The sequence below is a fragment of the Sycon ciliatum genome, chromosome 1 (assembly GCF_964019385.1).
Source record: "Sycon ciliatum chromosome 1, ocSycCili1.1, whole genome shotgun sequence".
NCBI classification, from domain to species: Eukaryota; Metazoa; Porifera; class Calcarea; order Leucosolenida; family Sycettidae; genus Sycon; species Sycon ciliatum.
Window position 1 is genome coordinate 20913882 of NC_088643.1, and position 23006 is coordinate 20936887.

The window sequence follows — 23006 nt, forward strand, 5'->3', positions numbered from 1 at the left end:
TACTTTTTAGTCACTGTTCTTCCTCGCTCTCTTTCTCGTAGTTTATAGACTTTTGTTGCTGTTCAATCCTACTTGATCACTGACCATGATCGATGGCCATTGCTGGTACATTGTATGAATTTCTTTTGTAGTTGCAGCCCAGCTGGAATACCTACAGTTTTGCTTCTGATCAGTGTTTGTCGTTTGGTTCGAAGTTCTTCTCTTCTGTGTTCGTCAAATACATTCTTATGGATCGAACTGTCGTGGACTGGTCTGTTGGTCTAGGGGTATGATTCTCGCTTAGGGTGCGAGAGGTCCCGGGTTCAAATCCCGGACAGACCCAATTTTTCTTCTTTTCTTCACTGTACTCTGGATCCGATTGTGATGCGAACGTCGACCTTCGAATAAGAAGCTTCATCAAGAGTACATGAAAGGTTTTCATGTACTCTTGGCTTCATCGATATCGATCAGCGTTGACTTGTTTTGTTTTTCCTTTGTCTTTTCGTTCTCAACATTCACCACATGCATGCATAGATATTTCAGTTGTTTTATTTGTTGTTGAAGGTTCTTGTTTGTTTGAGATTGCCGTGCTAGTCCGCTGGAAATCACTGTTGTCGATATCTCCTGTTCAGAAATACTCTGTCCCCTTTTGTTAGCTCTTGTCAATATGCCTTGAGTCAGGGAAGTATTTTACTACTCCCTGCTCAAGCGTAGACTGTAGGGTTGTGCGTCATGGACACAGCTGTTGACCGTGTGGTTGTTTGACCTGGGCAGCGATTACATTGTATTTCTTCAACGTTCGCCGAGCGCGAGCCTAGAACTGAATAATTTTAGTGAATTCTGTAAATGCTGTCAGTTTGTTTTACATTTCGAACTATTTCCAACACCTGCGATAGTATCATTTTACGGGCAGAAAAATGCGAAGCGATATTGGACTAAATCCCTGCGATAAATTGGTCTGCCTGCAAAGATAAGCTTTTTAGATTTCTCGCGGACTCGCGTCCTAATGCAGTCGAGTTTTGAACTACATCATGCATGTGCTAATGTTAGTATTGTTTATATCTCCGTACGCAGCGACGGTCGTGGTTGTGTGTGCTGAAGAACAGCCATGCCAGAACTTGACCAGAGAAACAATGCCAATGTGGCCACATGGTTTTTGGAGTACTGATGAATTGAAAAGATAATTATATAACTCCACCAAAGGCAAACTAGAAAGCTCAATACAAACCTCGGGAGTTTAGCATCATAAAATCCACTTTCGAGTTTGCGTACACGTTTCGCGAAGTGTTCTGCAAATTTTGCATCGCAGGTTGCCACGGCTCCATCGTATGCAGATCGCATTGCGGGGACCGGGTGTTGAGCCAAGTTCAACTTCTGGGACAAGTGACGCGCATCACTTTTTACACGGCAGGCACACTTAATACAAGTGGTCAGGCTTGCGCATGTGGTCTTGGATTGTGTGTGCCTTGCAAGATTTCGTCGCTATGCGCCGTGTATTGTGCATCGCAGACTCTTTGCGCGATGTGAAAAGAAAGTCTTTTTTTCGTATCGCGCGAAGAGTCTTCGATGCATGGTACATCGCAACGAAATCCTGCAGGGCACGCACAGTCCACAACCGTACTCGAGCTGCCACGTGGGTCTGCCGTGTAGAAGGTGATGTGCATTGCTCGTCGCAGAAGTTGCGCTGGGTTCAACTTCTCGCGATGCGAGCTGCAACAACCTGCGATGCAGCATTTTGCAGAAAAAACTTTCGATCACGTTGCAGGAGTGATATTGTGCATTGCGCTTTAGTGTCAGCAAGAATCCTAAAACCCAGAGTGTGCAGCTCGAATTGGTTGCTGTGATGGCAAAATTCCTTGATTACATCGTTTTAGTGATGTAATGCATACATGCAGGATTCGAGCAGATCTCCTGCTGCATAACTGCAGCGCAGCTGTTCGTGCTACACCACTTCCCCGCCGCTTATCTGCATCAACTGTGATGCAATCCAAAGAATTTTGCCGTGACAGACAACCATGCAGTAGGCTCGGCGCCGCTGGTATTGCGAGAACGGCTATAGCCATACCAGTTTTTACCAATCCCAGTGTTCACAGAGTGTCCCAACATGCAAGAAATGTAGAAATACTAAGATGCTATCCGCGCACACTCCTCACTACATTATAGAGTAAAATGTGGCAAAAGGTGTTTTGGGTGTGTTTGATTTGTCCGACCCGGAACACAATCGTTTAGACCAGTGTGTTTGATTGGTGTGTACTAGTTCTGGATCGGTACTTTTAAACTCTGAACACTCCAGAGTCCAGAACCAGTGCATGCTGCAGTATCTGGCATGGAGTGGAGTGTGTGTCAAAAAAAAAAAGAAGAAAAAAATCAAAAATAGAGAGTCACTGGCCAGAAAAAAACCACTTCAATCAGCTGTGTGGTGGAAGACCAGGCTAAAATTAGCAGCGGTCATTTGAGCAGCTTGAGTGAATGGTCTGAAGAAGGGCTTTGGATGAATGGTGTAATCCCAACACAAGTTGCTATGTCTAACTAACAAAGCTTGTTAGCTATCATCATTTCGGCTACTTAGACATGTTTTCTCGTTCCTTTTTTCCCTTGTTGTTAGATGCCTGGAGAACCTACATCAGCAGGGAGAATCAAGTCGGAGCCCATGGATGAGATTAGTGCAACTCCAAACTCGGTGCCACCCACGGAGAACACCGAGGTGGTGGCCATTGGTGCAGCATCAGCGGAAATTGCCCCCATCGTCCACATTGGCAGCGGTCACAGGAGGGGCACGAGAGGTATTCTCAGTGCTGCCGGTCCTGCTGCTGGAGCCGACCCTGGCCTCGGCGTGCCAAGTTCTCTTGCTGCCCGTCCTGGGACTTCAGAGAGTGCATCTGCTCCTGCTCATACGGGTCCTGTGGAGCAGAACAGCGGGTTCAACCAGGAACAGCAGAGGGAATTTTTCCGCCAACAGCGGATAAGAGAGCGACTGGAGTGGCAGCAACAGCAACAGCAGGCAGTGAGCCCAACAGCTCCAGTGCAGCAACAAGGAAATGGATCACAGCAGGTACCAAGCAGTCAAGTGATCATCGATGCCGAGATAGAAACTCCTGAGCTTGAGCAAAGGGAGCAGGAGCACCAAGAAGAAGAAGAACGACGTGGGCAGGAGCAACGTGATCAACAGCAAAGGGAACGGGAACGCAATGAACAAGAGAGGCATGAGCGTGAACAGCGCGAGCGTGAACAGCGCGAGCGTGAACAGCGCGAGCGTGAACAGCGCGAGCGTGAACAGCGCGATCAGGAGAAGCGCGAACAGGAGAAACGCGAGCTGGAGCGCCGTGAACTGGGGAAGCGCGAACAGGAGAAGCGCGAACAGGAGAAGCGCGAACAGGAGAAGCGCGAACAGGAGAAGCGCGAACAGGAGAAGCGCGAACAGGAGAAGCGCGAACAGGAGAAGCGCGAACAGGAGAAGCGCGAACAGGAGAAGCGCGAACAGGAGAAGCGCGAACAGGAGAAGCGCGAACAGGAGAAGCGCGAGCAGGAGAAGCGCGAGCAGGAGAAGCGCGAGCAGGAGAAGCGCGAGCAGGAGAAGGGCGAGCAGGAGAAGCGCGAGCAGGAGAAGCGCGAGCAGGAGAAGCGCGAGCAGGAGCGCCGTGAACTGGAGAAACGCGAGCAGGAGAAACGCGAGCAGGAGAAACGCGAGCAGGAGCGGCGCGAGCAGGAGAAGCGTGAACAGGAGAAACGCGACCAGGAGCGACGCGACCAGGAGCGACGCGATCGAGAGCGACGTGAGAAAGAGCGCCGTGAGCAGGAACGAAGGGACAAGGAGCGGAGAGAACAAGAACGTCGTGACCGAGAACGAAAAGAGCGAGAGCGGAAAGAAGAGGATAGACGGGACCGGGAACGCAGAGACAAGGAGCGGAAAGAGGAGCAGGAGCGTCAAGACAAGGCCCGAAGAGAGAAGGAGCGACACGAGCGCGAGCGGAGTGAGAAAGAGAGACGGGATCACCCAAGAGAAGATCGGCGCCGTGATGAATCGAGGAGAGACGGCGTGGAATCTCGTCAACGACAGGAAGGAAGGGACCCAGATCATCACCATCATCATGAGCAAGAATCTAGTGCACACTGTGAGAGGGAGCACAGAGAAGCCACTCTGAAAGAGAAAGAACGTAACCAAGCACAGGCGCAGCGCAATCATGTTCCGGTGAGTGGTCTTTTCGTGATTGCCGTACAGTAGGCTGTCTGCTTGCACTGTGGCGTTAACTGCTTATCTGCTTCTTGCTCAAGCCATGCCTTGTTTAGCCAGGTTGTAGTCCTGAGTGGCATAGACACATTCTCTGTTGTCTTCCAGTTGTGTTGTTTTCTGCCCTGTCCATTAAAATACAGCATTGACCAATTGGACTTGGTTCGCACACAGCACTGCGAACCAAGTTTTTAATTGCTTGTAGTGAAGTCCGTGTTCTAGGTTTGAGCCACAGGGAAGATTTCTGACTGATTGCTCCCAGTTAGAAGTGTGGCTAAGGGCCCAGTAAAAAAATATGGTAGGCCTCTACTGTGCTTTTCTGTTAAAGGATTGTGGTTTGTTTCTCCTTTGTGCCTTTTGTCGGCCGTGTACAGCCATCTCAGTACTCTGTCCTGGAAAGGGTGGTCAACAAAGCACTGGCAGCAGTAGCTCAGCAAAGTCCCGCAGCCCCTGCAGATAGGCAAGCTGGCCAAGTGCCGGAAGCACTGCAGGCCACCAAGACGCCGGACACCGCTGCGCGCACGCCGCAGTCCAGTGCGAGCGTTGCGAACACCGCCAGCACGTCTCACCACGGCTTTACGCCCTACCACAGTCCGCTGCCGGCCGTAACGAACGCCTCGCAGCTGCTCAGCAAAGTCAGCAAACTGAAGTCTATTGTCCAGGTGGTGCAGGAGCAGCAGTCGCGGGACAAGGAGCAGCGGTGAGTATGGCCTGGTTGTCCAGCACATGTAGTCACAGTACTGTCTGTCATGTGTGACCAAGGCCGATGACTGATCAGTCACCTCGTCACCTCGGGCACCAACCCATCATGGGTCTACTAGTTACATTTGACTTGCAAAGACTTGCTTTTGTGTGCAACACTATCTGTGATTCGGTCGGATCATTTGACTGTCTAATTATGGTCTGTACACTTGGCCTTACACTTGGTCTTCAGCTGGTTGATGAGCTATTCTGTTCGTTCTCGTCTGTATTTGTTGTTGCTCTCTACTATGCTGTGCCCTGTGGGTATAGATAAGTGTGGTATGGGGAGAGGGGGGGGGGGGGGAGTGCTGGTGTGAGTGTGTGGTATGGGTTACCGTAACTAAAAGGCATATTGCATATGCGTTTGCCAGTGAATTTGGTATTGGTTATGTTAGCCTTTTCACGGCTACCAGCTCGCCGGTTTCTTAGCGAGTGACCTAATTACTGCTTATCTCTCCTCCTCTTCTTTTCTTTTTTTGCTGTGATGCTCAGGTCTTCTTCAGCACCCTGTTCACCATCGAGCACTGATTCCCTTTCACTGACATCCTCTCCGAATCAGCATGCAGCCAGTCGCACCTCTCAGCGTAGCGACTCCCTTCCCAGTACGATGACAGCATCATCAAAATCGTCTGCAAATGAGCCGGTAAGAAGCGAAGCTCATGCACCGGATGCCTCTGGGCGGCAGGGAGTTGCTGCCAGTGGCGATGCGGTTCCAAGAGATCCCCGTTTGAAAATGGCGGCGTCTTTGAAAAACACGCCCTCCATCGCCTCAGCCAAACCAGCTTCCCAAGCTGCTCCTGCCAACAGTGCGGCAGCTGCTTCTACTACTGCTGTTGCTGCTGCTGCTGCTGCCACCCCTGAGCAGCATAGACCACCTCCAGAAAGCCTGTCATTGTCACAGCGCAGTGGACATTCAGCGAACAACTCTGTCCGCTCCTCACCTGCACACTCACCGCACATGTCGCCAACTCGCACACAGAATCCAGTAGTACGTGTGGCACAGCCTGCCGGCCAGGCACAGCTCTACCAGGAGCACCAGCAGCAACAGCTGAGGTCAGCGAATGCTGTACAAACCGGCAGCCACGCCAAACCTAGCCAACAATCCCACGTGTCCACTGCCGTGTCTTCACCGCACTCGAACAACGGCGGCAGTCACGGTGCTGCACGCTCTCCGTCCGTTCCCGGCCAGCCGAATCGACATGCAGGCTCTCCAGCAGCGCCTGTTCCACCCGTGTCTGCACTCTCGCCGGTTCCTGGTCGCGCCGGGGTCGCCAATGTGACTCCAGCGACAAACGGAACAGTCCAGAGTCCCTCACATGCTAAAACTCTGTCGACTGCCCCTGCCTCGGCACCCCCGGCTTCTGTTCTGAGACGGACCCCGCAGCCACAACAGCTAGCACCACCACCTGTCGTAGCACCTCCAACTGCCATACCACCTTCAACTGGTTCCAGTGCTAGTCCTGGTGGCGCTCGAGTTAACGTTGAGCAGCTCTTGGAAACGCTGATGAGGTCAACACCAACGGTGCCTCCTGCAGCCAGACAATCATCTTCTACCACCCAATCGGTAACTTCAACGGCGTCGGCTAGCACTGCTGGTTCAGCATGTGGATCTCATGCCAGTTCTCCCTCTACGCCTAGTGCAGCTGCTCCTGCCGTCCAGCGGCCTGGTGGTGTCGGTCTGAGACCCCCGCCTCCATCTCCTCCCTTGCCCACTACTCTCAGCCTGCAATCGTCTGTTGATGCCACTGCTGGCCAGAATAATGACTCGGCTCTGCCAGAAGGGCAAGCACAGGGTGAGTGCACTCCTGTTGTCGACGTCGCCGCCGTTGTGTCAGGATTACGTTGCGAGGCTTATCACCGTGCTGAACTGGTGCTTGTTTGTTGCTCTGTGTATGATTATTGATTAGACAGTGAGTGTGTGTGTGGGGGGGGGGGGGGGAGTGTATGTGGGCGTGTGGGCGTGCGTGCGTGCTCATGTGCGTGCATGTGTGTGTGCATGTGTGTGTGCATGTGTGTGTGTGTGTGTGTGTGTGTGTGTGTGTGTGTGTGTGTGTGTGTGTGTGTGTGTGTGTGTGTGTGTGTGTGTGTGTGTGTGTGTGTGTGTGTGCATGTGTGTGTGGGCGTGCGTGTGTGTGTGTGTGTGTGTGTGCATGTATGTGCGCGCGCGTGCGCCTGCAGGTGTGTGAACTGTCCTCGTTTTTGCAGAGCCATGTTGCTGCTTGTCGTGAGATAATGACTGTATTTTTCTTGGATTGTAGCTGGTGGGTCCGTAATCAGCTTTGTTTTCCTCATTCGTTCTTGTGTGTGTCATGTCCAGCAAGTTTACCGGTAGCTAGAACCGATCAAGCAACAGCTCAGCAGGTACAGGCACCAGCAGCAGCGGGCAATGGCCACACAACACAAGGTCAGTGCTTTGTGAGACCGCTATGTCGGGTTAATAGAAATGGCTATTCTGCTTTACTGGGGACTTCCCTCATTTCCTGTATGCGGAAACCATGCCATTATTTTTGTTGACAGTGCCATAGTCATTGCTGTTGTTTCTGCTGCTGCTCCTGTTGCCGCCATTGTCAGCGGCATCATTGCTGCTGCTGCTGCTGCTGTTGCGGCTGCTGCTGCTGCCGCTGCTGCTGCAGCTGCTGCTGCTGTTGTTTCTGCTGCTGCTACTGCTGCTGTTGCCGTCATTGTCAGCGGCATTATTGCTGCTGCTGCTGCTGCTGCTGTTGCTGCTGCTGTTGCTGCTGCTGTTGTTGCTGCTGTTGCTGTTGCTGTTGTTGTTCCTGTTGTTGTTGGTGGTGGTGGTGCTGCTGCTGCTGTTGCTTGACTGATGGTTTTGTTGTCATCGATGTAGTTGCTGATGTTCTACGGGTGTGTGTTATAATAGGTCAAACCAAAAGCACCGGTGTCCTACAGTTCAAGATTGGCAAGATTAATGCGCATAAGCAACCTGTCTCGTGCATCAAGGTGAGCTTGTAGATGATGATCATTTTTCAGCTGGGTGGTGTGTTTTGCAAGTGTGTGTGTGTGTGGGGGGGGGGGGGGAGGTGCTAGCAATTTACACACACACGCACGCACGCACGCACACACACACACACACACACACACACACTGTACTGTACTTGTTGCTCACTGCCAAAACTGGTCATGTGAGTCTCCCCGGGAGAGGGGAGAGAGACTCAAAAGGAATCTTGGAAAGATGACTCAATTGGTTATTGAACCGCCCAACGGCCGACACCCCCTGAATTTCCCAAAACTCTGGGTGGACTTGAAAATGATCCCACTTATGGGCTCACCACACCTCAGTAAATGGGTGAGGACAAGGTGCAGAAAAAGGATTGACGGCATCAGGGTATCCGTCCTGGGATCCAACTGCAGTTACCCCTGCCCCCAGTGAAGGTAATACTTGCTACTAGTGTGAGTGGCTAAATCAGAGTGGATCTGATAAAAGCTTCACTAGCACCATTGATTACGCAAGAGTTAATCTAGCCAGAAGCAGTCCATGGTTAACAGGTATGTATACTTCAAATAGAAAGTATATGAACCCTGGAACCAACACACACATGCACACGCACACGCACACACACACACACACACACACACACACACACACACACACACACACACACACACCTAGGACAAACTGAATAATTAATGAGGAGTAAGTGTACTGGTCTCATCATGGGGCGCACAGTTAGCATGGTATATCTGTTGTGCTCTATTTTGATCTCGTTCTGTTCAGTACTACGGCGGGCTGATGTTCACGGCTTCGGAAGACAAGATGTGCTATGCATTCGAGCAGGCTGTACGTATTGTCAGTCACTGTAGTTTTATTCCCGACACTATGCTAACATTTCAAGACGCTATGCAGTGTGTCTAGCGTAACCAGGGTCCAGACCTCTTCATGTGTGTGTGTGTGTGTGTGTGTGTGTGTGTGTGTGTGTGTGTGTGTGTGTTTGTGTGTGTGTGTCACGTGTGTCACGTGTGTGTCATGTGTGCGTGTGTATTTGTGTGTGTGTGTGTGTTTGTGTGCGTGCGTGTGCGTGTAACGGGTTTGCTGTCACATGGCTTATCGCATGAGTGGCCAAGAAACGTAGGTCGCTTGCCAGCCCCAGCTCATGTCTAATCAGTAAGAGAGAGGTTGTATTTGGCATGTAGAGTACCATTTGTCCGTACGCTATACTTCGAGGACGTGTCTTCCTATTTCCTCTTCCTTCTCTCCTTGCTGTGTAGAGTGGGAAGCGTGTGAGAAGTTTCGAAGGTCATCGCAAGGGCATTACGTGTATGGAGGTACGCTGATGATTCACTCGGTTCAAGTAGCGACGTGTGTGAATGTGTTAAAAGAGGGATTGCTGTATCGTTAGTTCACACCTTTTGGTCGCAGCATCCGAAGCAGTCTGCATGTTAATAGTGAATGATGTTTATTTGCAAGTTAAAAATAAGCGAATGGTGCTGATGCAGTGTTTAAAATGTAACAGACTCCGATCATCATTGACTGCTCATGCATGCAGTAGGGTACTACTTTAAAATCATTAGTAAGCTACCGACCATGCCAACATGTTTGTTATGATGTACACCATATTATACCCGGCCCAGCACACGGGCAGCATGGATGCAGCCAGTGGTTTTTGTTGTTCTCTTTGACTACCTTAGCGGTGGTGGGTCTGATCTACTCAATTCCACCGCTTTAAGAGCTGCGTCTGCACTTTGATTCTTGAGGTTCCACTGAACCAAATTTCTCAAGCACAGTGACGCCTTAGACTGCGCATAAGAAAGTCATGAAGTCTTTGTTTCCGGGGGGAACTATTTATTATCTGTACCATTGAGCGCAGCTTCCATTGTTTGTCTGGTCTGCTGGTGTCATGAGATTGTACGAATACCTGCAGATACAGATACATGGACTGGAGCACCCTTTCCGAATGGATACATTCTGTGCGCATGAGAACGGGTACCCTCCCGCGATTACAGTGCGATGAACTGGCGCCATTGAGACGTGATTTCAGGTGGAGCTGTGGTGTGAGATGGTCAGATGAATGCTGGTACTGTGTCGGTTCTCTTTCCTCCAGGTGTTTGAGGTGTCCAAGGAGCCCAAGCGCGTCTATCTGATGACGGCGTGCAATGATTCCAGTCTGCGTCTCTACAATGCCGGGGTAAGTAGTCATGGTAGTGATGGACTGTGTCTGTTCCACATAGTCAATCTTGAATGTGTGCGTGTGCGTTTGTGCACGTGTTTGTGCGTGTGTGTGTTCGTGTGCGTGTGTTGACTGTGCATGTGCAAGGCTGTATCCTTTCCACTGATCAGCTTATGAGACGTGCTGCAAGCGTTGAATAATGATTATAGTAATATCTTGAATGAGGTCACACACTGCGAGTAATCTCCTAGACGTCTGTTGAGTGGCATGTGGCCAGTGCTCCTTTGAACTACAGCACACCCCTTTCCACTGATCATGGGCCTTCACGTAAACAAAGTATGCTGTAATGCATGTGGCAGGAGTATGACGTCATCGATCATGTATGTGGCAGTAGTATCATGTAATGGATCATACATGTGACGTGGCAGGATCCTGTATGATGTAATGAATCATGCATGTGCCAGGAATATGATGAAATGGATGATGCACATGGCAGGAGTATGATGTAATGGACCATGCATGTGGCAGGAATATTAATTTAAGGAATGCAGTATTTCTAAGTGCACACAACATCAATGTACCTTCAGCCTGTTCATGGACTCTTCAAGTCTTTGTGGTGTAGTAATTTCTTGAACTGGATGTGTGTTGTACAACGTACATGTACCGTACGTGTTCCATCTTGTCCTGTTCCGTGTGCTATGTGCAGACGGCAGAATGTCTAGCTCAATACAAGCTGGACTGCAGAGTCCTATGCATGGTGATGGGAAATGGAGTGCTCTATGCTGGCCGCGTCGACGGCAAAGTCAACAGCCTGCGTTGCGACGTGAGTGCACGGCTTTACTATGTTTACCATGCCTGCGCTCGAGTGTTCGTTCATCCTGTGATTCCATCTTCCTTTTGTTGCGTCTGTCTGCCCTTCACCCTGCCTATTTTGGTGTTTTTCTCTCCGGCTATCACCCATTACCAACATCGTGCTGTTGCATATTGTGTGCCCGATCTCAGCTGTAACTTCATCGGTGCATTAAAAACAGCATCTTTGGTTTGGAAGGATGTTGTTTAGGACTTCGGAGATGTGTTGGAGCTAGGTGTCAGGTCGTTGAATATCTCGGTACTCTGTCGGATTTGTGTCTAATTGTTGCTCTTTCTGACTGTATATTATCTAGTTGCAGTGGTGGGCAGCTACTCTTAACTCGCATCCATCTGTCCCTTCCCTTTTTGTGTGACCGCCTGTTGTTTTGCATTTTGTTTCGTTCAGGACTCGCTGGTACAGAACAGCTCTGACCTCTGTGAGCACGTCATCCACCCATCGTCCAAAATCAGTGCCATGTGCATGGCCGAGGTCGACGGAGAGCCTTGCCTTGTCTCCGGCTGTTTCAACCAGGTCGTCTCGGTGTGGAATGTGCGCCAGGTAGGTGTGCGTACAGGCATGGTTCGAATTTGAACCGGCACCCCAAATGGTTTAGGAAAAACCACAACCACAGCAACGACGACGACGACGACAACAACAACAACAACAACAACGACAGCAACAGCAGCAGCAACAGCAGCAGCAGCAGCAGCAACGACAACGAAACATACTGTTGTGCTTTGCACATAAACTGTCCTACTCTATCTCAATGCGAACAAGACCAGCCTAGTTGGAAGCAGGACAATTCTAACTGAAGCAAGTAGTCTTTGAATTCAATAATTCTCCTGCTGACAGTGCTGTAGCCATTGTAGAAAACTACATGTACAGGTGGTTGGTTAGTGGCAGAGCTTTGACCATGTTTCCTTTCCTTCTTTCTTTTCTTTTTTACCACTGCCCATCTGTGTGCTTGTGTGTTTGTCACCGTCTTTTCTCGTCTCATTTGTGTGCGTGCGTTTCATCAACTGCTATGTGGTGTGTGTGTGTGTGTGTGTGTGTGTGTGTGTGTGTGTGTGTGTGTGTGTGTATGTGTGTGTGTATGTGTGTGTGTTGGTGTGTGTGTGTGTGTGTGTGCGTGTGTGTGTGTGTGTGTGTGTGTGTGTGCGTGTGTGTGCGTGCGTGTGTGTGTGTGTGTGTGTGTGTGTGTGTGTGTGTGTGTACAGCTGAACAAGGCCAGGATGACGATGACCAATGTGTCACAGGTTGTGCTGTGCTTGCAGGTGATTACAAACATGCTGTGTATTATGCTTAACTGTCTGCCTGCAAGGCATATAACGTATACCTTGCACTGATCATCATGTACATTCCCATTTTTGTTTCTTTTTTGATGTGGGTGAGATACCAACTAATACTTGCAATACCATACTCCTGAAACATAATTGTTTCTAACTTTCTGGTGTGTTTGAGTGGGTAGTGTCTGACTGTCGTACTATAGACGACCAGTTCTTTGACGTTGAGCCAAAATGGAGAGGCCTTTTCGTGTGTGCGTGCATTCTTATTCATATAAAATTTTGTGTTGCAATGAAAATGTTTCATTTTCTGTGTTTGTCACCCCGTAAGATCTTTACATATAGTATTTATTTCTCGGTAGCGGTGCACCAGAACGGCATGCGATTTTCAGCTAATTCAGCCAGGATGATACGTGATTTTGACTTTTTGAGCTAATTTAGCCTGGATTTGTCTCGTTTGTCTCTGCACAGGCTGTTGGCAACGAGCTGTACAGCGGGGGTAATGATCACTACATTCGCGTGCACGACCTCAAGGTGAGACCCTGACTGGCTGCGCTTGTGTCTGCCTGTGTGCAGCGTATGGATTGGGTTGTGGCGGGTACTAGTAGCTTCTTCTTTGGGTATCGTGCTTGGACAATTTTCTACAGGTAACACGGGGTACCCTATCGGGTTCCACGGAAACACCATTATGAGAAATAATAATAATAGGGTTAACGACTTCGGCGATGATTTATACGAAAAGTGTTGCAGATTTGCCGAGTCGAAGGTTCGATGGACTTGTCGTGCGCTCTGGATGGCAGTCGTGAGTCAGTCAAGTGTCAAGTTAACGTAAAAGCGTGAGCTCCGGTGTGGGGTGCGAAAGCCCTTCATGGAAGCACCATGCCTATTGTATCTGTGCATGTAGAAACGAAAAACCACTCGCTTGTTGAGTTGGACTTCATTGGAATCTCCTGCAAGAGCTGTCCAACAAGCCCAAGACTGGCAAAACGAGTCGGATAGAACCAGAGTTATGGCAGAGAATCGAATGAAAAGACACACATGTACACCAAGCTACCCTTGCACAGAACAGGCAAACATGTGCTGAGCCCATAAGCACCACATTGTATGGATCATGCGCTCGCTACATCCACCAATCATGGAATGTGCAGGATAGTTTGAACTGTGAATTTGAATCAACGCCAAAGTCACGGAATAGAAGCTACAACAACAGGATTGTCTCCACTTTAGCTACGTTGCCTCTGTTCCATCAGAAATTCTGAGTTGTTTGACCCCAGTAAAGGCATTTGTCTTGGTGTGAAGCGCAAAACTGCTATGAAAACGAGAAGTCGCAACTCTGAAGGGTTTCGGAGATACTCGGTTGCTGTGCTTTGGCCATTTCTTCCTTTTCGTGCATGGCGCCTTGGTTTCGAATCTTTAGCTGTTTGTTGCTGCATGTATTTCGGACTAATTTTTGTGTTCACATTTTGCTCATGCATGTCGACATAATTAATATAGGAAATGCTTACAGCGAGATGTGTCCTCCTTGTTGCTATATTAAAGCTGCTGTCTCTGAAATGTTTGTTTAATTCCTGTGTACATGGTGTGTGTGTGTGTGTGTGCGTGCGTGCGTGCGTGCGTGCGTGTGTGCGTGCGTGTGTGTGTGTCTCTCTCTCTCTCTCTCTCTCTCTCTCTCTCTGTCTCTTCTCTGTCAGACTGGCATACAGCTGAGGTCCATGGAGCATCCACAGCCGGTCAGTAGTCTCGTGGCAGTCAGGTCGCGTGGCAAGTCCATCGTCTTTTCAGGGTGCCTAGAGTCCGAGGGCTTCATTCGCTGTTTCAATGGACAGGTGAGTGAGCTAGCATGAACGATGGCATGGACGTCCGTATTGTGCTAAGGAGCTCGGCTTGCTGTTGCTTCTGCTAGTCTTGCACACTCTAGTGTTTCGTCGCGCATGACGTTTTGTGTGGCCGGTACTGCTGCATCGACATGCTAGAACCCAGCACGAGTGAACGATACTGAACAGTGCTGCGGCTTGTGTCTAGTGCCGGGTTACATACACAATCATATCTAGCTGCAGGTGACTAATGACTAATGAACACCCTCTTCACCCACTCTTCTGTGTCATTGTTCGTGTTACTGTACAGTCGTGTGAAAAGATGCAGGCGTATGGCGGTCTGTACAACCGGACCTTCTCGCTCTGCCTTGTGTCGAACGCCATGATCGTGGGATGTCGTGATGGCACCATCCATACGCTGCTGATCAAGCTCAATCAGTTCTTCGTCTGCAAGGTACAGTGTGTGGAGTGATGTAGAGTGGTTAGGTACAGCAGCTAGTGTGTTCCACTGCTCCACCAGTGCCCTATGCCCATTGGGCAGAGATGTTCACCTTGTAAAAGGAGAGGAGAAATTCTGTTGGGTTGCAAGAAAATATCCGCACTACTTGCTGTACATGTATGTGCTGTATGTGTCACAACCCTACACTGATATGCATTGTACTGTACTGGTCGCGTGGATGACCGCGGTGCAAGGGGCAGCAGAAGCCTATCCCATGTGCCAAGCAGAACACTCAACCTCATCTGTGATGTGTTTCCCGATTCCTAGCATTATTGCATGGTGGAGCAGAAGTAATGTACAGTGGCAATGGTGCCAAGACATGTTGATGTCTATGACAATCAACCTGCATCTATGTTCCTCCTGATGTTTCCGGCAATGTGTTGCATAGAACTTGCTTCTGTTAGCAAATGTCTCTTCTCGAGGTCTTGTTCTGACTTCATTTTTTTGTTGTGTGTGTGTACGTGCGTGCGTGCGTGCGTGCGTGTGTGTGTGTGCGTGTGCATGTGTGTGCTCCTGTGTAGTGGCGTGACTGCGATTTCAAGTGGGCATTGGGCGACCGCATGACTTTCGTCCAGCATATGCGTAAGTGTATTTTCACGTATTGTGTCTCTCCTATTGGCTAGTGTACTGCCGTTGTTGCTGCTGCTGCTGCTGCTGCTGCTGCTGCTGCTGATGGTGATCAGATGTTGAAATCCTCCTTTTAGCAATCGGCATACATGTAGCTATAGGGGCAGTCGCAGGCCCGACTCTCAGGCATGATTTTCTCTGCGCACACTGCCCTACATCCTGTGTTCTTATGCATGAATCTGATGCTTTTCGCTGTGTGCCACTCTTCTATCGTCTAATACACTATCCTGTAGGCAAGCACAGCAATGACCCGACGACATGTCGCTGGGAGAACTGCAATGAAAACCTGGCTGGTATGGCTAAGAAAGTAAGTCCACATTTTACTTGTATTTAGCTCTTTTTGTTTTTACCCTTTATGGACCAGCTGTACATCTTTTGATCCCCTGGGATCCAAACCTTTTCTTGTTTTTCAATGGATCGTAACTCAGTCAATTTCTGGGTTATTCTCAAAGACTAAAATATGTGGGTCGAAGAGGAATCTCTCACCTGTCCATTGCAACAAGTCCCGAAGCACTCCGATGTGTTACGAAGCGCGAAAGTTGAGTCACGGAAAATGTCCTCTAAATCCGCGTGCGCATATTTGAATGAGGGATTTCCACACCTTCCCGGTCATGGAATGGCGTGAAACTCCTTGAAAATGGCAGACAGGATTGTGGCAGTTTGTGATAAATATTTGAACTGGTTCTGAGCAAGTAGACCGAAATGGCCGAGACGGCTTTTGTCGTCATGCTGGCATTGACTTCTTCGATCATTTCTTGAGCCATCTACATGGGACGAAGAGATTGTACAATCCTGCATGAATTGTTGGGAATCCTCAGCCTCATTGTGCTGCGCAATCTAAAAACTCCCAGAATGCGCAGCGCAATCTGGAAATTCTCAGACTGCTCAGCGCAATCTTTATTGTTTCTGTTATGTTTTGTTCGGAACATCACCAACCTCCCGACGTGGCCATGGGACATCACCAACCTTGTCTGCAGAGAGCACCTTCTCACAACAGTGTGATGGTGATGACAGTGACTGTTGTCAGCTGACGAGCTGAGGGAAGGACGCCATGGGCAGAAGTTGGAGAAATGAAGACAAAGAAAAGAAAGAAGAACAAACAAAACAGAAACAATAAAGACCCGACGCTGAACGGTTAACAAGTTATAAAAACAAAGGGATCAAGAGGATTTACGCAGGACTGACATCCAAGAACAAGCAAGGAACACACAACTGACAGTACAAAACAAAAACAAGAAGACTCAAACAATTCCATTGTGTAATCAGGGTCAGAACCGGGGCTAGCCCCCATGCTGTTCAAATGGTCGCAAGACCGGGGCTCTGCCAACCATGGAGAGTGTAGTAAGGAGCACTGTTTTCGAACACAGTGCGTCCTCTGCCTTATAACATGCTGTCAACCAAACAACGTGTTTTCAACCAATCAAGGCGTATCTAATAGTTACAATTCAGTGCACACTAAGGATTTAGAGCCTATAATAGCGCATCCAAACTGTACCCGCCAAAGTCTGGTGACTTTGGTTACTTTACCCATACAGCACACACACACACACACACACACACACACACACACACCTTGGACCTTGGACCTTGGACCTTGGACGCGCTGCCATATTCTGGCTATGCGGACCCCATGGGGGGTTGAGCAGGTTCGGAACAGTAGGGGCGATGACGGGATAGGTCCTGTGGTCTACTGAAACGCCGACCGCAATTGCAAACGATACAGAAGGAGCTACGGTCTGTGTTGGTTGCTCTGGCCGAGCCACGGCTGCACTTGTGACGTTTCATGCCTTGGCGCGATAGCACACAGCGGTTGCAGCGGGCGCAGTGGAAACTGCAGCGTTCGCAGGACATATTGTTTGTAACCGGTGACTCAAGTGTGTCAGAAGATGCCTCTGCTGGTGATGATGGTGGCGAGCACTTGTGTCGGGCAAATCCACCCTTGCTCCGGAACCATCTGTCGCACTGATCGCAGTGACAGCTTCCTGGCTGTTGGCTTACGGGTAGGGCACGCGTAGCTGTACACTTGTGTCGCTTCCTGTCACTTACACGACTGAAGGAGCGGTGACAAGTTTGGCACACAACCGGTGATGGTCGAGGTCTGTTCTGCTTGTCTGGCAGACAACGGTAAGCCTGGCGCCATTTGGAGCGAGAAGAGGTGGCCACTTCATACCAGTCGTCAAGTGGTTTGACGTCACTCCGAACACAGTCTCGCCACCTTTTCCGCGGACCATGGGCAGGTCTCTTGTTTGGAAACGAACCGAACAGTAGAGCCTTCGGGATGCGCTCATCCTCCATCCTTGCCACATGACCAAGCCACTCAAGGCGACGTCTGCTGAGACGACACTCCATGTCCAAGGTATCTCCCCAGCGCTCCAGAACTTCAACATTAGTTATCCTGTCATTCCATACATCTTGACGACTGATGCCCAGAATGGTGCGGACACAACGGAGATGAAAGACAGACAACGCATGAACATCAGCCTGTAGCGGTACCCAGCATTCGGACCCATAGAGCAGAGTCGACAGCACACAAGCATTGTACACTGACCGTTTGATGGATATTGTCAGTGTTACATCGTGGAATATCGATTTCTTCAGAGCGCCAAACGCTTTGGCAGCTTGTGCAATCCGGGATGTGACATCATCATGACATCGGCCGTTGCTGTGTATGTTGGATCCAAGGTAACGAAAAGACGACACATGGGCAATCTCCATAGTTCGAATCGCGAGCGGCTCTAGATCGTCGTTAGAGATGTTGGGGCCAGAGACCATGAACTTGGTTTTGGTGGCACTGACGGTGAGGCCAAAATCGCTGCATACATCCACAAATACCTCCAAGGCTGAAACTGCGGCCTGGCGTGTCGCGGCCACAAGAGCGGAATCATCAGCAAACTGACACTCTGTCAGCTCCAGGGATCTATCACGCTCTGGCTTCAACATCAACGTCCTAGGGATCACACTGCTTTCAAACAGGCTCGCAGTCAAGCGCGTGCCGGAGTGCGGAAGGCTAAACGTGACTGGATATCATCCAAGGCAGAGCTCGCCAATGCACAAAGATTCTCAGGACGAACTGTGTGGAAATGTGTTCGTGCACTACAAACAGTCGAACAAGGCCCGACCCGCATCACAACTGCTGCGATCAACGACGAGAATGGAAATCCATGTGCATCTGCCGAAGACCAGGGCAAACGTTGGGGCCGTCATTTCTCTGGTGTTCTGAATGTGCAAAGTACGTTCAATTCCAGTATTCTTGACTGTGTTCCACAAATGCCGTGTCTGGATAGTTTGGTTGCGCCGCCTGATCTGTTGGAGTTACAGCAGGCAATCACGCAATGTCGAAGTGGCAAAGCTGCAGGTCAGTCAGGAATCCTGCCGGAGATGCTCAAAGCCTGTCCAGATCTGTTTACTGACCACCTACTGGAGCTTCTCCATTCAGTCTGGGACAGTGGCAGTGTTCCTGGCGACTGGGTCAACGCGCAGCTGGTGCCTATCCCCAAGAAAGGTAACCTTGCAGAATGTGACAACTGGCGAGGCATAGCTCTCCTCGACGTTATTGGTAAAGTGGTTGCTCGCGTCATCCAGAGCCGACTTGCTGATAAACTAGACGATGTGCTACCAGACTCTCAGTGCGGCTTCCGCACAGGACGTGGGTGTGCTGACATGATCTTTGCGGCAAGGCAACTAATCGAAAAGAGCTACGAGCATGAGCAGAAGTGTTTCTTCATCTTCATTGACCTGAAGAAAGCCTATGACTCAGTTCCGCGAGAGTGTCTGTGGTTAGTACTGCGAAAAGCTGGCGTCCCCGAGAAGCTGATCGCTGTTATCCGTGCATTCCATGACGGCATGACCGCAACTCTCCGTCTGTCGAATGTTGAAGCTGACCCCATCCCTGTGACGAATGGCTTGCGGCAGGGATGTTGCATGGCCCCTGTCCTATTCAACATCTTCATGTGGGCAGTGATGCATTGTTGGCGCCAGCACGTGCAGCCTATCCCTGGTGTAGGCGCAAAGGTCTTCTTCGAGCCAGATGGGAAGCTACTCCACCACCGTAGCCGCCGTGACACACACACACACACACACACACACACACACACACACACACACACACACACACACGCGCGTACTTTGAATTGCAATGGAAATGCTTTGTTTCACTCTGCGTGCGCTTATGTGTTTACTTTTACTCTATGTGTAGGAAGTGCTGATGCATCTCCAGAAGCACATTCAAGCACAGAAAATCCAACACAGGTAGACAGCTGCTGGTGGGATGAAGACCGATATGCAGTCGCGTAGCAGTTCTCCTGTTTACGCTCATCGTCCGTTGCATGTCCATGTTATGCTTCAGCGGCTTTCTGGAGATGTGTTCTGTTGACTTGGCCGGACTCTCTATGCATGAATGCATAGCAGTTCTCCTGTTTAGGCTCATTGTCCGTTGCATGTCCATGCAAGACGTCAGCGGCTTTCTGGAGATGTGTTCTGTTGACTTGGCCGGACTCTCTATGCATGTATGCGTAGCAGTTCTCCTGTTTAGGCTCATTGTCCGTTGCATGTCCATGCAAGACGTCAGCGGCTTTCTGGAGATGTGTTCTGTTGACTTGGCCGGACTCTCTATGCATGTATGCTCCTTGTCTCGTTCTAACATGTATAGTAAGTCGCACCGCTGTACTCTTTGATAGCCCTTGTGTGAAATCCATGTACAGTCAACTTCGCTAATAACGACTGCGGATATAACGACAATTCGCGAATAACGACCGAATTTCCATGCCCAGAGCAAAGTCCCATCTAACTGTATACATTTTACTTCGGATATAACGACTATCTGAATAACGACAATTCGCGTATAGCGACATGCTTTTAGTGCCCCGAGGTCATATTCACTGCTTGAATAACGACTTTCTGGGCTTTTGACAGCTACATGTATTTCAAGTACCTGTCAGTCAAGTACATGTACCTGTCATGCAGAAGTACCAGAACCTATGGTGCACCGGTGGCGGTGATGGATATTATTATAAAGGCACACATGCAAGAAAATGCAGCCAAGGGGGCCGGGGGGCTTTTCTTCCTTTTTTATGTTGGCTTCAAAATTGTTGGATTTACCAGCACACCTACATGTATATGTATACAATGTACATGTAGTTGTACATGATTGTACAGTAATCATCATACATGTACATGTCTCTGGCCCTGTATAGATGGCTCAAAAAGGCATATTTTTCAATTGATTTCCCTTGCATATTGAATTTTTAGTTCCTTTCAACTGCAATATGAAAATAAAGTACACATATTGACATAGAGCAAGAAAAGAGCTTGATTTTGATATGCATGTCATACTATACAAAATATGGGTTCACATACATTCAAATGGGACTTCGGTTATAAGGACACTTCGCGAATAAGGACACTTTTCTGATGCCCCGCCGAATGTCGTTATTGGCGAAGTTGACTGTACCTACGTTGAGGAGTTCGGAAATCCAGTCATATCTCTCCCATTGGTGGGTATTCTTCATTGAGTCATTGATTGACAAAGTGCATTGGCGTGATGTCGTCCTTTTGTCCTTTTCTTTCACTACTGTAGAAGCATTCGTTTTCTTTTAAAAAATGCATGTGCGTGATCATGGTGATGCGCTCCGTTTGCTGTCCTGCACCTTGATCTTCGTCTGCTTGTCAGCTAATCCATGGTCCTGTCTGGATGCGCGTACGTTCTGTTTCCACTGCCTGTCCTCTGGCTGTGTGCTGCTATTCTGCTTATCCGTGTGTTGCGTTTGTTGTCTACGGACGACATCATGACTACTACGATGCAACTTTTAAACAAAAACCGAGTATTTTCCACCAAACTTGATGGGTGACTTCTGATCTCTACTGTTGAGTGCTGTAGCCATGGCCATCCATGTAGTACTGGATTCTTGGAATACAGTGGGACTCGCTTAGTGCGTACACTGATAAGACCTACTCTTGCTTTGTTTGAGTTCTTTATTCTCGCGATGGCAACGATAAGAGATGGCTTAATACCGTCATTGTCCCGAGCACGGATGTAGTGATCCATGCTGAAGTGTGTCGGGTTATGTTACTGAAGCGTGTCGGGTTATGTTACTGAAGTGTGTCGGGTTATGTTACTGAAGCGTGTTGGGGTTATGTTACTGAAGTTGGGATAAGAAGAACCTTGGATACTAAGTACACTTTCCTGCTGCCCGTTGGATACTAAGTACACTTTCTTGCTGCCCGTTGGATACTAAGTACACTTTCTTGCTGCCCGTTGGATACTAAGTACACTTTCTTGCTGCCCGTTGGATACTAAGTACACTTTCTTGCTGCCCGTGGGGGGGGGGGGGGGGTATGTCTTATCGCAGGTCCGCGTTCAAGAATCCCAAGCTACCATGGACTCTGGGTAGATCTACACTGTATAGGATATCTTTCTCTAGGAGTAGGAGAGGCTACCATCCACTGCGAGTAAGAGTGCTGATGCTTTGGGCAGCTTTAAGGCCGATTCACAATACAACTTTCTGCGACGCGACATGCGACTTGCGACGAGCTGCGACAACGACACACGGTTCACAATATTCATGTTTGCGACATCCTCATGCACAAGTAGTACTATGCACGTGCACCCAGGGTCGAAACTGTACTCCATTTGTGTATGTCGCGTGTCGCATGTCGCAAAAGTTGAACTTTCTTCAACTTGCGACAGGCAGTTTCTTGTCGCAACTGTCGCAGAAAGTTGTCTTGTGAATCGGCCTTTACACTCGCACATAGACAGTGTGCTTATCTAGAGCATGCCTGTTCATTCACAATCACACTGCAATCATCCCAACCCTATCATGATTCATCATAGTCAGTTGTTTTACATAAAATTGACCATGTCATAGAAAGAAGAGTTGAGTAACAGTACCCATAGTTGAGTTGCACGCTCTCGGGGGTAGGGGTTATGTACTCTTGATTTTATGTACAACCATGTCCATTCATGACTTTCATCTAGATAGCGTACTTGTGGCAACATCGTCATGTGTTACACCACATGTGTTACACCACATGCACATGATCTGGAAGCGTGGACATCAACCTTTAGCAGTGAGCACAAAGCCAGAAGAGGATTGCCCAACAGGCGTGCACGCACCACGCACAGACACACACATACACACACAGACACATACATGTGCGTTCTGACTACTCGCAGCAGCAGCTGCAAAGCATTCCGAATACAGCTGCATGGCTTCGGGACAGGTTGTCCAGCCAGCGTGTTTCGACAACACGCGCGAAAATGAGGTACAGCATTCGCATGTGAGCAATAGATGCTATACTCCAGCAAGGGGATGTGAAATGAAAAAGTATGCACGCAGCATAAAGGAATGCAATCATGCAAACTAAAAGCACATGCACAACACATGAGTCCACTGATCCCAGGTGTACATGTATTAGGCAACATCGGTGGCGATGTTAGGAAACGAAATCTGACAATCAAGCGGGGGAGAAATGGGATGGCTTTCCTCAAACTTGAAGCAAGGTAGGCTGAACCAGCCAGCACCAACCAGCAGATAAACCAATGCAGCAGTGGTGCACACATCAAAAAAGCCGCGCAACGCCTCGTGCATGTGCATGGCACTAGCAGCCCTGCTTGCACTGGAGCTCAGTAGAACACTACACTCTACTGCACTCATGTGTCATGCCAACCACAAGAACAAGAGTTACAAGAGTGACAACGCACAATAAAATTTACAAAAGCTTCAACAGTGTCTACAGCACAACCAGTCCGCACAGAGAAACACGGTACAAACAGTCCGCATGGAAACACAAAAGACATGGACGGCAAAACGGATGTTAGATTGATGCTCATGGCTTAAAACATTGAAGCCCAAAGCACATTA

General features: G+C 49.2%; 1 protein-coding gene and 1 non-coding gene across 6 annotated transcripts in view; both read left to right on the top strand.

Annotated features, from left to right (window-relative positions):
• The window catches only part of LOC135817568 (apical junction molecule-like), a 46786-nt gene extending 25690 nt beyond the window's left edge, over positions 1 to 21096 (top strand). For 3 of the 5 annotated variants that reach the window (XM_065330807.1, XM_065330799.1, XM_065330792.1), the window contains 17 exons: positions 2585 to 4168; positions 4582 to 4907; positions 5441 to 6741; positions 7266 to 7352; positions 7830 to 7909; positions 8685 to 8747; positions 9176 to 9232; positions 10009 to 10092; positions 10781 to 10897; positions 11330 to 11482; positions 12142 to 12198; positions 12679 to 12741; positions 13899 to 14033; positions 14332 to 14475; positions 15042 to 15102; positions 15381 to 15454; positions 19343 to 21095. In XM_065330807.1, coding sequence (XP_065186879.1) covers positions 2585 to 4168; positions 4582 to 4907; positions 5441 to 6741; positions 7266 to 7352; positions 7830 to 7909; positions 8685 to 8747; positions 9176 to 9232; positions 10009 to 10092; positions 10781 to 10897; positions 11330 to 11482; positions 12142 to 12198; positions 12679 to 12741; positions 13899 to 14033; positions 14332 to 14475; positions 15042 to 15102; positions 15381 to 15454; positions 19343 to 19399 — 4443 coding nt within the window. In that variant the 3' untranslated portion in view covers positions 19400 to 21095. Of the gene's footprint in view, positions 1 to 2584; positions 4169 to 4581; positions 4908 to 5440; positions 6742 to 7265; positions 7353 to 7829; positions 7910 to 8684; positions 8748 to 9175; positions 9233 to 10008; positions 10093 to 10780; positions 10898 to 11329; positions 11483 to 12141; positions 12199 to 12678; positions 12742 to 13898; positions 14034 to 14331; positions 14476 to 15041; positions 15103 to 15380; positions 15455 to 19342 lie in introns of all 5 variants that reach the window. The other 2 variants (XM_065330784.1, XM_065330814.1) reach the window with 2 other exon arrangements.
• On the top strand, positions 250 to 321 carry Trnap-agg (transfer RNA proline (anticodon AGG)). Its single transcript has one exon. It is a non-coding gene; the product is annotated as a tRNA-Pro (tRNA).
• Positions 21097 to 23006: the final 1910 nt, after the last annotated feature.